The sequence below is a fragment of the Podarcis gaigeae genome (assembly GCF_964106915.1).
Source record: "Podarcis gaigeae genome assembly, chromosome: 3".
NCBI lineage: Eukaryota > Metazoa > Chordata > Lepidosauria > Squamata > Lacertidae > Podarcis > Podarcis gaigeae.
In genome coordinates, this window is record NC_139680.1 from 76,531,563 (window position 1) to 76,545,081 (window position 13,519).

The 13,519-nt window shown below is 41.6% G+C and overlaps 1 protein-coding gene across 7 annotated transcripts in view; it reads right to left on the reverse strand.

Moving 5' to 3' along the window:
• Nucleotides 1–1,800: 1,800 nt before the first annotated feature.
• Nucleotides 1,801–13,519, reverse strand: part of NID1 (nidogen 1) — a 54,803-nt gene continuing 43,084 nt past the window's right edge. Inside the window, exons 16-22 of one of the 7 annotated variants that reach the window (XR_014562484.1) lie at nt 11,383–11,554; nt 10,851–11,008; nt 10,019–10,142; nt 8,350–8,462; nt 3,538–5,850; nt 2,966–3,456; nt 1,801–2,834 (exon numbers count right to left, since the gene is read on the reverse strand). Coding sequence is in view for 1 of the 7 variants with exons in the window: in XM_083732194.1 (XP_083588320.1) it covers nt 5,729–5,850; nt 8,350–8,462; nt 10,019–10,142; nt 10,851–11,008; nt 11,383–11,554 (689 nt within the window). In the remaining 6 variants the exon portion in view is untranslated. Of the gene's footprint in view, nt 5,851–8,349; nt 8,463–10,018; nt 10,143–10,850; nt 11,009–11,382; nt 11,555–13,519 lie in introns of all 7 variants that reach the window. The other 6 variants (XR_014562485.1, XR_014562486.1, XR_014562487.1 and 3 more) reach the window with 6 other exon arrangements.

The window sequence follows — 13,519 nt, forward strand, 5'->3', positions numbered from 1 at the left end:
TTGTGCCTGCAAAGCTTTTGTGGCAGACATACTGCTTTGTTTCCAATCATTGCCTGTCCTGCCTTCCTACCAAAATCCAGTATCTGTTCTCCGGATAGCCATAATGTGGCAACATTGGGGAGGCATCACAGAATCAATGAATGGGTGAATGTTCCGGTATAAACACACCACTAATACAGTATCATTGCATCAATGGCATGCTGCAGAATGCACCCGCTGGGGGAGAAAACCAGCCTTGAGGGGCTCTTGAGGGAGAGTGAGCAGAAAAGCAGAAGTGCAGTAGATATTTAATTGGCATTAATGGGCTACAGCTTATTTTAAATCTCTTTCTAATGCATTGCTACCAGCCTCTAGCATTCAAGTTGGAAAGGACTCAGACGGAAAATTGTAACACAAAGCAATAAAGCAAATTCTGGCTGAATTTTTGCTTAAATTGTACTTAAATGATGTTTCTATTTCATATGAATATCAGCTTGCAGGGACTAAATGATCTGAATATCAAAGTTCACCCCAAAACCTTTTGGCCTTGCACTGGAGTCACAGACATAAGAGTGATCAAGTTAAAGTACAAGCCTGTATGTCTACTCAGATGAAAACCCTGATACGTCCAATGGGGCTTACTTCCAGGTAACTGTGTAGAACAAGGATGGGGAACTGGGCAAGCCGGGGAGGGGGATGTGTCAGGTGTTATTGGACTCCAGCTCCCACCAGCCTCATCTAGCATGGCCAGTGATGGGGAACAGGCCCTTGCAGAGATGGTCTGAGGCCCGGGGTGGGAGTTTTGTCCATGAGAAGTGCCAGCGCCTCATCTGCTTTGATGCTACATGCTAGGACACAGTAACACAAGTCCAGATTTTACTATCGAAGTCTTGCAGTGCATACGGACAGACAAGGGCATTTCACCCGTGATTATTTTGCCCATTAAACCCCCCATTATTGGATGGGCCCCTGGCCAGCACAGCCCTGCCCCCCAAGGCCCAGGTCAAGTGTACCCAGCTGCCCCTGCCCTCTGGTGGGTAATGCTGGGGAAATGCTGGGAGTTTTAGTCTAACAGCAGATGGACTGCTACCAGTACCCCATCTCTAGCATAGTACTGCAGCTTTAATTACTGTACAAGAAGGCATGCTACTTTAAACAAATAAGCTAGCTTAACAGTTCAGAACTGAAATTCTTAAGAAACTAATAATCACCACCAAACCCACTCCAAAACACATGAACTCCTAAAATCCTAGAAAACCAGAACTCGCAGAATCCATTGAGAAAGCCAGCCCACAACAGACAGCCCTGCTTAAAACTGGCTTTAGATGTTGTTGTTTTGGCACAGCCTGAGTTATTTGATTGGGAACAGTAAAGTATTAGTTCAAATGGGTATACCCATAAAAGGGGCAATGCCATCATTACTGCATTATAAGCCTGGAATTTAGCAAGCTCCTCTTTAAACATTTGACATGTTTCTCTACTGCTACAAGATCTAGGCCAGAGCAATATACCATGAAGTGCTGCACTCAGAATTAGGCCATGTCGAACCCTAGATCAAATTGATGAAGTGTGACACTGTCATTGAGGGGCCATTTATCCTTTTATCCTCTAATAATCTCCTGTCATTCTTAATTATATTCCACTGAGTTAACATTCAATGTATTGTGACAAAATTGTGTAATCAGAGAAATGTCGAACAAGCAGCTTTCAAACTTGGAATACTCCCCTAGAGGATGTTGTGACTTTCCAGGCTCCCTTGATGTGGCAGCAGTTTCCGAGGAATGCATTCCACGAAGATAATAAATCACAGGCCGAAAAACCTAATACAGCACCGTTAACATTTATTGCTTAGTATTTCCCCAGTGCATGGGAGAGTGCCAGTCCAAACAGTTTCACAGCAATTTAGATTATTCCCTTTCTTCTGGGGGTAATTTTCAATCATTCTGAAATCCGAGACATAGCAAATACCAACATGGAGCTTACTGCAGGCTATCATTTGCTTTGCTTGTGGGATTTGAGGAGGCTTTGGTGCTAAGCATTTGCAATGTCATAGTTGCCTGTAGCAGGCTGCACAAATGCCAGCATTTATTTATTCATACAGTTCTATGCTGCACTCTCAGTTGCCTAAGTGATAGACGAAGCACCATGCAACATACTAAAAACAAAGTATAAAAAATGGCAAGAAATGTTGTGGGGTTTTTAAAAAAATATGTAAATACACATGAAATACAGGCAGAAGAATATTCTCATAGACAACCACAAATGGCAAAAGCTCAAATCTAAATACCTTCACTTCCCTGAACAGCTAGGCTTTGATTAGTTTTGGAAACAACAGCTGATATTGTAAGCATAGATATTGATGCTTGTGCAGGAAAGGTACACACCTATGACCTCGTATTCTTCACAGCTGTTAAGGGCAGGCCATAGAACAACAGATCTGTGTAAGCAAGGAGGAACTTGCCTGGAAGGAGGCTTTTCAGAAGGTGTTCAAGCCCTAGATTGCTGGGACTTAGAAGTGTAAAATTGTGAGCTGTGCTGAACACCAATCTAAGGCTCTTAGGCCTAATTCATACATCATCAAAGGATGCAACTGTTACAACACCACAATCCTGGCCTGTGTCATTTCTGTAACAGTACATGAATTACCCAAATGCCACAGTCCCAGCACTGTATCTATCCTGGCGCCTAGCACCAATGGCATGTCATTTGGTCAACTCTCATGGTTCCTTCTTAGATATTGCTAGAATATTGGATGTTTCTAGTAGAAATTGTTTCTACACTACTACAGTAACATAAGCCATCAGGCATAAGTCATTCCTTACTTAGAATGATCCCCTAAGACAGGCATGGCCAAACTTGGCCCTCCAGCTGTTCTGGGACTACAATTCCCACCATCCCTGACCACTGGTCCTGTTAGCTAGGGATGATGGGAGTTGTAGTCCCAAAACAGGTGGAGGGCCAGGTTTGGCCATCACTGCCCTAAGACATGGTAGTAATTAACTAGCCTTCTCTATCATATTAGTGATTGAGGTCTATGACCTCTTATCTCATGAGGCTTCTTTGTTATGTTTTCAAATAGGAGCAACTAGTCTTTGCAAACTACACTGCAAGTCAAGTGTACTCTACCTTCCACGGGCTTATAAAATGGGTAAGTGGTGGGATCACCATTAGATGGCAGTGACTTACCTAATGGATTTACACCCAAGGGGCAGCAGACACAGGACCTCAAGACCGTACAGTGCACAATCATATACGAAGGTCTGCATAGTCCACAAATGGCACAGGAATTTTCTCTTCCTTGATGCGCTTTAAAAAGACACTAAGCTGGAACTAGTACTAGGTAAACAACTTTTGTAACCATCTATTGTGCCTTCACGACAGTATCTCATTTTCTGCTCCCTCCCACTCCTAGAAATCTCTCTCAGCTATCATCTTACTTTTGTCAGGACTGGCACATGGATCTCAACAACTTTGTTTCTATAGGGGGCTCCATAATTTTATAGTCCATTGCAGAACTAGGGTGATACAGAATTCTCTTTGACATAACATGTACATTACCTTGAACAGACCCAGAGACTGCTGCAAATAGTTCTTCTGCTTACATACACAGACAAATATTTTATATGAATAGATTCTGCATGCTCAGTGAGCAGCTCATGGACTTTAACAGGAGCTCTGCATATAAATAATTTGCTAGATTGGTAGTAATGTATGGAACTTCCTTGTGTATGCTGTGTAATAAAAGTATTATTAAGTCAGAAAGCAAATCTGCATGCAAACACAGATACAGATAGGGTGGCAAAGTATGTCTAAAAACTTTTTATATAAAAATATTAAAGCACTGTGTTATACTGCAAGGATAAAAACTTTTTTTCTTTTTTACAAAAAAACCACATACTTTTTTATTGGCAGTGATGTGATTAGCTGTACAGCATGTAAACTTTTTCTGTTGTCACCTGAAAATGAAATAACTGGAAGAAAAGTTATCAACAGCACCTTTGGTTTGGTTGAGCTCAATTTTTTGGTATTTACAGTTTGCAGACATGTCTAATAGAGGTTAGAATTAAACACATTATAGATATATAAGAGTTATACAAAAAATTAAAAAAATTAATGTAGCATTTGATATTTTAATGATAAATATAAAATGAAGAAAGTTGTCAGAGAGCTGAAGGCTCAAAATTAGCTCTGCTTTAATAATGGTGTAGCCTGGCAAGTCGTCTGGGATCTAAAGATTCTTTTTTTAAACTGAATTGCAGCATTCTAAAGATAGATATTTAGAAGTAAGTTTTGATCACTATGCATTTTGTTTGTTGGATGTACTATGGATGTCTTTACCAGCAAAAACAAGGCTTCTGAAAAATGCCTTAGCAGAAGAATTAGGAAATGCTTATCAGCCTTTAGCCTACACCCTGCTTTGCAAATTCCATTGCTAATGATTTTGCTTGTAAGCAACAAACATGTACCTTGGCCCCATTTTTCCCCAAAGTCAATGTTACTGGCAATATTTTGGCTATCTGCTTGTTTCACCACCCTCATTGCTCGTGGCATGTGTTAAAGTAAGGTACATCTGAAACTACAAAAAAAACTTTTGGAAATGGACCACTATCAGACGTATGAAATAAGGAAGTGTCAAAAGAAATGGATTTTTTTAAAAAAAGCAAATGAAAAATATTTGACAGGATCTATCTGAAACATCACATTCCTTAGTTTAAATTCATGCTGTTTTGTAGAACCCCATTCAAAATGGGCAGAGGCATTCAGTGGCATTTTACCCTAATGTTGTCCTCTTGAAATCAGAGAAACACGGCCAGTATAAGTGGTCAATAAGTCACATAAACAGTGAAAAGCTGAATAACCACTAAAGTGATATCGAGACAGACTAGCAAACAATTTCTAGTACTAAATTGCTTTGTTTCTATTTTGTGAAGCATAATGATAATACTGGGTGGAATTCAATGTTGCATAGCAAGCTTTTATCTGTACAACCCACCCTTCCCTCTCTCAGGGTGTTGTTATGGGGGTTCTCCCAAATCCCTCAAAAAGCCTATTTCAGGGACATGTGTAGCGTTCACAGACGAAGCAGGGTGGACCCCTGTTGCACATGTGGAAGCCCTTGTGAAGGGCTTCCACTGATGGAAGGCATTAGGTGCATCCTGCACACTGTATTGACAGTACTTAAAATCAGTAGGGGAGGAGGAATAAGAGCCTACTTAATATGGGATCCCCTTCACTTAAGTTATTGGTTCTTATTGCAAATATCTCCCTTATTTCAACCACTTCAACCTATTCATTCCTGGGCTTTTCTGCCCCAATATTTAGGTGCTTACAAGTCAGCTGCCCTAAGGGCGACCTATTGAAAGCTAATTTGTAAATATACGGTCAGAATACTCTTACACGCCAAGTGATCATGGGTGTTTGAGATCCTGACCTCTTGTGCTTTTGAACACCCCATACTACAGCTTTACAACAATAGGACTAAGAGATTCTACCTAACAAGTGCTGATCACTAGGCTTGTCTTTTTTTATAAAGAAAAAAAAGGGGGGGGGGAGGTTGCAAAGATATGCCAGCATTCCATAATGTAGCCACTGTTGTTATAACATGTGTGCTTTGTAGTTTCTAGCTGCAGGCAGCATGGAGATCATATCTTTAGGATCTTTACTTGAATGTAACTGGCCTTTTAACTAGTTGTTGACAGTATATTTCCAAAAGGTGGCAGCTGCCCCGATGCATTTCAGGCTGCATCTCTCAGTTTCTTTCTATGCAATCCACTCCAATGGTATTGTCTGGACATCGGCAAGAGCGGCCCCCAGGAGTAGCCAGGCATAAATGAGTACAACCGCCATTGTTCACCGAACAATAGTTATGTCCTATAGCAAAGGAATAAAAACACAGCGGAAGAAAATAGCATTAGAGGAAAGCAAACACTGACCTGGTTTGGACACCCTCAGCTATGAGCTAGTTAATATCCACAAACTGCGAAAAGCCTGGACCACCCACCCCTCCGTTGCCTTGGTGTATGCCAGAGAAAAAGCCAGGATCAAATACTATTTTGGATTTTTCAAACTAACTAAGAGTTTGAAGTAACCAGAAATCCTAAAACTGAATGCTGATGCTGATAATAATAATAATAATAATAATAATAATAATAATAATAATGTGATAAAATATCAAACATTAAAAGCTTCCCTAAACAGGGCTGCCTTCAGATGTCTTCTAAAAGTCAGATAGTTGTTTATTTCCTTGACATCTGATGGAAGGGCATTCCACAGGGCGAGAACCACTACCAAGAAGGCCCTCTGTCTGGTTCCCTGTAGCTTCACTTTTCGCAGTGAGGGAACCGCTAGAAGGCCCTCGGAGCTGGACCTTAGTGTCTGGGCTGAACGATGGGAGTGGAGACACTCCTTCAAGTATACTGGGCCGAGGCCATTTAGGGCTTTAAAGGTCAGCACCAACACTTTGAATTGTGCTTGGAAACAGAGCAGAATTCTGATTCCCTCCTCAGGTTTGCAAAGAGAGGGACAGGGCCACACAGAAACCAAAGTTTGGCACAGTTCATGCATACAATACTAAACTATGGTTTAGCATAACATGCAAACTAGCCCATTATATTAAAGATGATATAGCTCTATTTTTCTGTTTCAGTTCATTGGCTGCTGATTAGCATCAGTGCTGAACATCCTTTAAACATTCTTTAAACATGATAAATATTCCAAAAAGGAGGACAATGAAGGTAGAGGTCAGACTTTTCACTAAAGCGGGATTAGAAAACATGTATACCTTGGACTCTTCCTCACGGACAGTGGGGATCTCTCAACTTTTACAGTGTCCAAGAATTCTTCCCAGCAAACTTGGGGAATAGGGGCCATAAGGATGTTAGCAGTGAAGTGGCATCACTGTAACAGAGCTGAATTTGCTTAATATTTGTTTAAAACACTTATGTACTGCCTTTCATCAACAATTTCAAGCTGGTTTGCAAAAATAAAAAAAACTGATTACACAACAACTGCTCTTGGATAATAAATCTCAGAAGTGTAGCCCAGGGAGAAAGGAAATCATCAAAGTAGCAGAAGGGACAGAAATATCAAGGGCAGTGAAAACAGACAAAATTGTTTGTGCAAAACACTTAAGTATTCCCCCCCTCAAAAAAAGAGAGAGAAAATAATAAAATGCTTATGATGCACTCCCATGAAGTATGCCCACAGCTAGAGATTAGCCCTTTGATGATCCTGTGATGTTATGCACAGGCTGCATTTTCTTAGAAAGGTGTCAGTTCCACTTTGCATCTTAAAAGTCTACACTTGGCACAAAGCTTGAAATTTAACTTCAAGCACTAACCAATTCTGCTTGTCCAGAAACAATAAACTAAGCAGCTAGGACTCCGCTCTTGAACACAATATGCTTGTGAACCTAACAAAGCCAGGAGTTTTCCTTTGAACAAAAATACCATCTCTGCAATGTTTTCCAGCTCCACAGAGCACATTTGGGACATGCAACTGTTTGTTTATTTAACTGAAAGCTTCGCACATGAATCTGAAAAAAATTCTAACATCTTAGTTAAACAAGCGAAATGACAAGATGGGCAACTGGAGACAGTCGCAGTGTTTCTCAAGATCCAATTACAGAACAAAGCCTAACTAATACAGTCAACAACAATTAAAATGTTTTTGTACATCAGGAAAAGCACCTTAGTACAAGAAGTGTGCATGCACACGAAAGCTCATACCAAGAACTGACTTAGTTGGTCTTTAAGGTGCTACTGGAAGGAATTTTTTTTGTTTTGACTATGGCAGACCAACACGGCTACCTATCTGCAAATAGAGCTGATAGTATTAAGCTTTTCTAAATTATTCAATTAAAAGAAAGGGTGGAAGGCAAAAGCAGTCCCTTGATCCATTGTTGAATATATGCTTGATCAGCTTATATATTATTTTATATGCTTGATCAGCTTATTTTATTTTATTCAGATTCCATAAGGTAAAGGTAAAGGGACCTCTGACCATTAGGTCCAGTCGTGACCGACTGGGGTTGCAGCGCTGATCTCGCTTTATTGGCCGAGGGAGCCAGCGTACAGCTTCCAGGTCATGTGGCCAGGATGACTAAGCCGCTTCTGATGAACCAGAGCAGCGCACGAAAATGCTGTTTACCTTCCTGCCGGAGTGGTACCTATTTATCCAATTGCACTTTGACGTGCTTTTGAACTGCTAGGTGGGCAGGAGCAGGGACCGAGCAACAGAAGCTCACCCCGTCATGGAGATTCGAACCGTCGACCTTCTGATCAGCAAGTCCTAGGCTCTGTGGTTTAACCCACAGCGCCACCCGCGTCCCATAGTAACTTATAAATGAAAAAATAATAATTCTGCAATTACCTTGCGGACACTGAGCCAAGGCTGTAGTTATTCCATAAAGACGAGTACGTTTATGAGGCTGGAAGTTGTCAGTCTCCTGTGAGGTGGTACGGTCAACTGTTACCACAGCATCTCTAAGGAACAGAAAAAAATGAAACCATTTTTTAAATAGTGAGAAGAAATGATGAGGCTGCAAGGAAGAAACTGCTGTTACCATCAAGGGTTAGGGCAGGCATAGGCAAACTCGGCCCTCCAGATGTTTTGGGACTACAACTCCCATCACCCCTGACCACTAGTCCTGTTAGCTAGGGATGATGGGAGTTGTAGTCCCAAAACATCTGGAGGGGCGAGTTTGCCTATGCCTGGGTTAGGGCTTGTCCACACTTACCTTTCCTCCAGTCCTTCCAGATATGGTCTGCGCTTTAAAGCTCCATCTCAGGGTGACCTTTTTTGTTGCTTGGAAGCTTTCTCCAGAAAAAACCCCCCACTTTAAAGCTGAATCTTTAAAGCAAATCAGCAGAAAACCCAAATTGCTGTTTGCTCCGACTGAGTGCTAAAGAGTGGGTTTTTACAGTGAAAGCTCCGCAGCAATAAAAAAAGGGGGGGGGGAGGAGCCTTCGGATACAGAACATTAAAGCCCTTTCTCCATTTGAAGAACCTGTAACCATGTTAGTTTTGAGGATACAGCAGCTGAGATCCAAGGGTTCTATTCTGTGCACAGAAGGAGTTTCAATTCATGAAAGAAGTATTTAGATCAAAATCTATGTTTGCATGGCTATATTCAGTGTCTCCTAATGTAAAAGCACACCCTTGACAATATGGGAGTGTATGGGATCCCTGGACGTACAGCAGAAACCAGATCCTCTGAACTAAAGGATCCTCTGGCTTATTCTCAACACTGTGAAAAACAAGTGGACTGTTATCCTAATCAAGTCACAGATGTGTGCACATGAAAGTATCCCAAGCAAGAACCTGTACACAAATAGGTGCTATATGCATAAATTTTCCCAAGGTGAAAAGTTCAATCATCTGTTTTGAAGAGTACAAAGTAGGGCTCAGTCCAGCCTTCTGCTTCCCTCTCTCCCTGCACACTGATGACGGGTGCTATTGCCAACAATTCTGACTGGGGCTGCTCCCACACACGCCTAGCTCCTGGATGAGACTTTCGGCCTTAGGGTGAACACTTGCACAGATGCTATTGCTAAACACACACACACACACACACACACACACACTGCTGCATTGAAGCCAATCTCTTGCTAAAGTTTTGAAGTGTTTGCTCCCAGCTTTTGTTTTCAAACATGTTTTTGCCCAGACTGACCCTCAAAGATCTAAATCTTCAACCCTCCACATACCATAGCTAATATTTAGAAGCTTTATATTAAGTTTCAACATCTGCATATTGAGCAGGAAGGGAAAAGGCTTCAAATAACCAGCTTCTGCTTTACACATTAGAGAAAGTACTGCCATAAGGCAGGAACATTACCTTCCAAATCCCATTCACCATGTTCAGAATAAACACTTAACACAAAAGCATCCTCCTTAGGAAAACCTGCTTCAGTTGTTCGCCTGGAGAAAAAACTCAGAGATTGCCAAAAGGACAAATACAGCTTCCGTGAGGCCAAAGTGGGCATATGTGTGTGTGGAATATAAAATACAAGTGAATAACTTTCACACAACACCATCATACCTTCTCCAGTCTGTGTAAAACAAATTCTTCCCATAGCTTGTAATGCTGAATGGATACTGGATTCCTTCGAGGATTTTTCGCCGACTGAGTTGATTGGGATCCATACATTCGACCCTTTTGGTGCCTGCATACAACAAAACAATTTGGTCTTTGTCTGTGACAAAAATAGTTCTTTTGTAAGAGAAAAAGCACAATGACGCAAGAAAACCAGTATGTTCAGAATTATGGTCCCTTCTAAGCTCATCCATCCAAGAATTTGTTGACATCTCTTCCCAGCAATCATTTGGGTTAAGTATAGTCTTTCTTCCCCTTTACTGGTATTTGATATGGGTCACACAAGGTCCACAATAAAAATCTTGGTTTTGTCTCAATCGCAGCCTCCTCATGCTTGATGCAAAAAGTAGCCTCATGAATTCTTCAGTACAAAAAAGACTTCCTTATACAGAATCAGATTGTTGGTCATGTAACTCAGTTTTGTCTACACTATGAAAAGGTCGCTCTCCAGGGCTTCAGATAGGATTATTTCCCAGCCTTAGGTGGACATGCCAAAGATTGAACCTGGAGTCTTGTGCCTTCAAAGCACATGCTCTACAATGCGTTTACTTAACCCAACAAAGTTCTTACTGCCATCCTTCCTACTCAATATGCCTATGGCCTCCAGAAGGACAATATGCAAAAAAATAGTAATCAGTCAACAACCATTTTGATGTATGTGACTAACAGAAAGTTGAAGTAATTATGCATTCCTTTTGTAGGCATCTGTTAGAAGAAGATTTGAGAGTCAGTGATTCATAAATTTATAGTTCATAGTGCATTATGGATAAGGCTTTACCTGCATCTACCCAGCACAGCAATGAAGAGTAAGTGTCAAATGTCAGCCCATTTGGTAGCCCCAAATCTTCTTTAACAAGAATCCTTCTGTTTGTGCCATCCATGTATGAGGCTTCAATTTTTGGAGCCTCTCTGTTCCAGTCTGTCCAATAAAGATTTCTGCATATACAAATAAAAAGAATCATGCAGCTTACGCCAAGTAGGGTGTCAAGAAAAAAAAGCACCTTGGTTAACAAGGGGGAGGGGAGAAGTATAAGTAAATTATGCGAAGCAGCTCTGTTAAAAAAGAAAAAAAAATGAAAGTTACTGAGTTGCCGTTTTAACTTCTAAATTTCATTGGTTTCTTTTCCAACTTTTCTTGTTTTTGATTGTAAACCACTTTAAATGGGCATTTCTCTCCCGAAAATTAGCCTTAAAATATTTTAATAGCAGCATGTGGAAATAAGTGGACAACAGACACTGAAATTAACTGAGCTATCAGCAAGTATGTTCTAAGAACACCAGCATGTTCCTAAGTACTGTAGTTTACCTACCCTCTCATAGGATCTGCTACGATGGCTCTGGGGTTCACAAGGTCAGTGTCAAACAGCACTCTGCGCTGGCTACCATCTAACTTTGCTACCTCTATCCTATCGAGCTGAGAATCTGTCCAGAAGATGGTGCGCCCAAGGTGATCCAGTGCTATTCCTTCAGGGCTTTCCAAATCTGGGTGAAAAGGGGAAAGAGAATCCTGAAATATACTGCCATTCATCTAAAACATCTCAATCACTGTTCTCATTTGTGGAAACAAATACACCATCAAAGTTATTATTATCACCCTCACCCATTTGCCTTTTCTCCAACAGGAGTTCAGGGTGGCTAAGAATAATTGAAACAATGGTCAAAATCAATACAGTACATAATAACAACAACAATATGGCAATAAAATGCAATGCAGCAGCCAGCCAGGGGTTGGGCTGTAAAACTCCCCTCCTCTAGCCAAAGGCCTGAATAAAACAATCACATCTCTGTCCAGAAGGCCCTGCCTCATGTCAGCACCCCATGTTATGCAGTGCCAGCCAATTCCCAATTAAATCTTAGCTTCGGCAGGTGCAGCAGCTGTGGCTGTTCCTGGAGAGAAATAACTTTGGCCATAGTTGTGCAGGCCTTGGTAAGGACTACAGTGAACTACTGCAAAGTGCTCTATGTGGGTTTACCCTTGATACTGATTTGGAAACTGCAGCTATTGCAAAATGCTGCAGCCTGGCTTTCGGCTGGAGTAGCTTTGTATCAGCATAGAAGCGTGGGGTTGGAAGGAACAACAAGGGTCACCTAGTCCAACCCCCTGCAATCTTATACTGGTCTGAAAGCTCTGAACTGGTTGCCAGTACACTTTCTGAGATAAGTGCAGAGAAGTACTGTTAGTATATATAACCCCAAACAGTCCAAGGCTAGGTCACCTAAGGGCCATATTGCCCTTTACACACCAGGCAGATCACTATTATCATCTGTCTTACAGCTTTCACATATACCGTATTTTTCGCCCTATAGGACGCACTTTTTCCCCTCCAAAAATGAAGGGGAAATGTGTGTGCGTCCTATGGGGTGAATGCAGGCTTCAGGAAGCTCTGCGCAGCCCTTGGGAGCCCGGCGTGAAGTTGTGCCTGGCTCCCGATGGCTGCACAGAGCTGCCTGCAGTCCCTGGTTGCCCGCAGCTCTGCGCAGCCCTTGGGAGCCCTGCGTGAAGTCGCGCCTGGCTCCCGATGGCTGCGCAGAGCTGCCTGCATTCCGAAGCCTGGGGCGCACTGAAGAGTGCGCCCGGGCTTCGCGCAGCTCTCCACAAGCCTGGGCAGACCGGCGCAACTTCCCGCCGGGCTCCCTAGGCTTGCGGATAGCAGGCTGTTCTCGGGGCTGGGGTTTGGGGAAGCTCGGGCTTCCCCCACGCCTGGAGGGGAAATAATTTTTTTTCTTTATCCCCCCCCCAAAAAAACCCTATGTGCGCCCTATGGGGCAGTGCGCCCTATGGGGCGAAAAATACGGTACATTTAGTTTCCATGCAGATCATGGCTTTCAGTGGGACCAGTGTTTTCACTTTTCCTACAGAAATCAGACAGGCACCTACAATTTTTTACATTTCATCAACTGCTGAAAAAGTTTGCTTCATCAAGCCTTTTTAGACAGTTAATGTGATTGTAATTTGTTCTGTGCTTGGTAATCTGTTCTGCAATTTGTTGGTAACTTATTCTGCCTCTTATGATTTTAGGATGTTTTATGTTATTGTACACTACCATTATTTTTATGCTGTAAGTTTAGAAAGAGTCATCTAAATAATATGAAGACAAAGCACCTTTCTTATAAAGTAAAGTAGAGCAATTACAGATGGGAAACATTATATCCCCACCCTCATCCTTAAATACCCCATAAAATATTGATTCTATCAATAGGTCAAAGCAGTGGGAAGTAAAAAATGTCTCACAATATATCATGCATGGCCATCCTAAATTTGTAAAAGCAAATGGATGCTAATTTAGAGTATGGAGACCAGCCAATAAGGCACTTATTGTGTGGTTTCCTTTGATTAAGCTTGCTTCCCTAAAACAAGGGGTCACAGCTTTCAAGCTGAAAATAATTTTATAATTTTAATAATAATAAATTATTAATTATAAATAATATTATAATTTAAAAAAATTC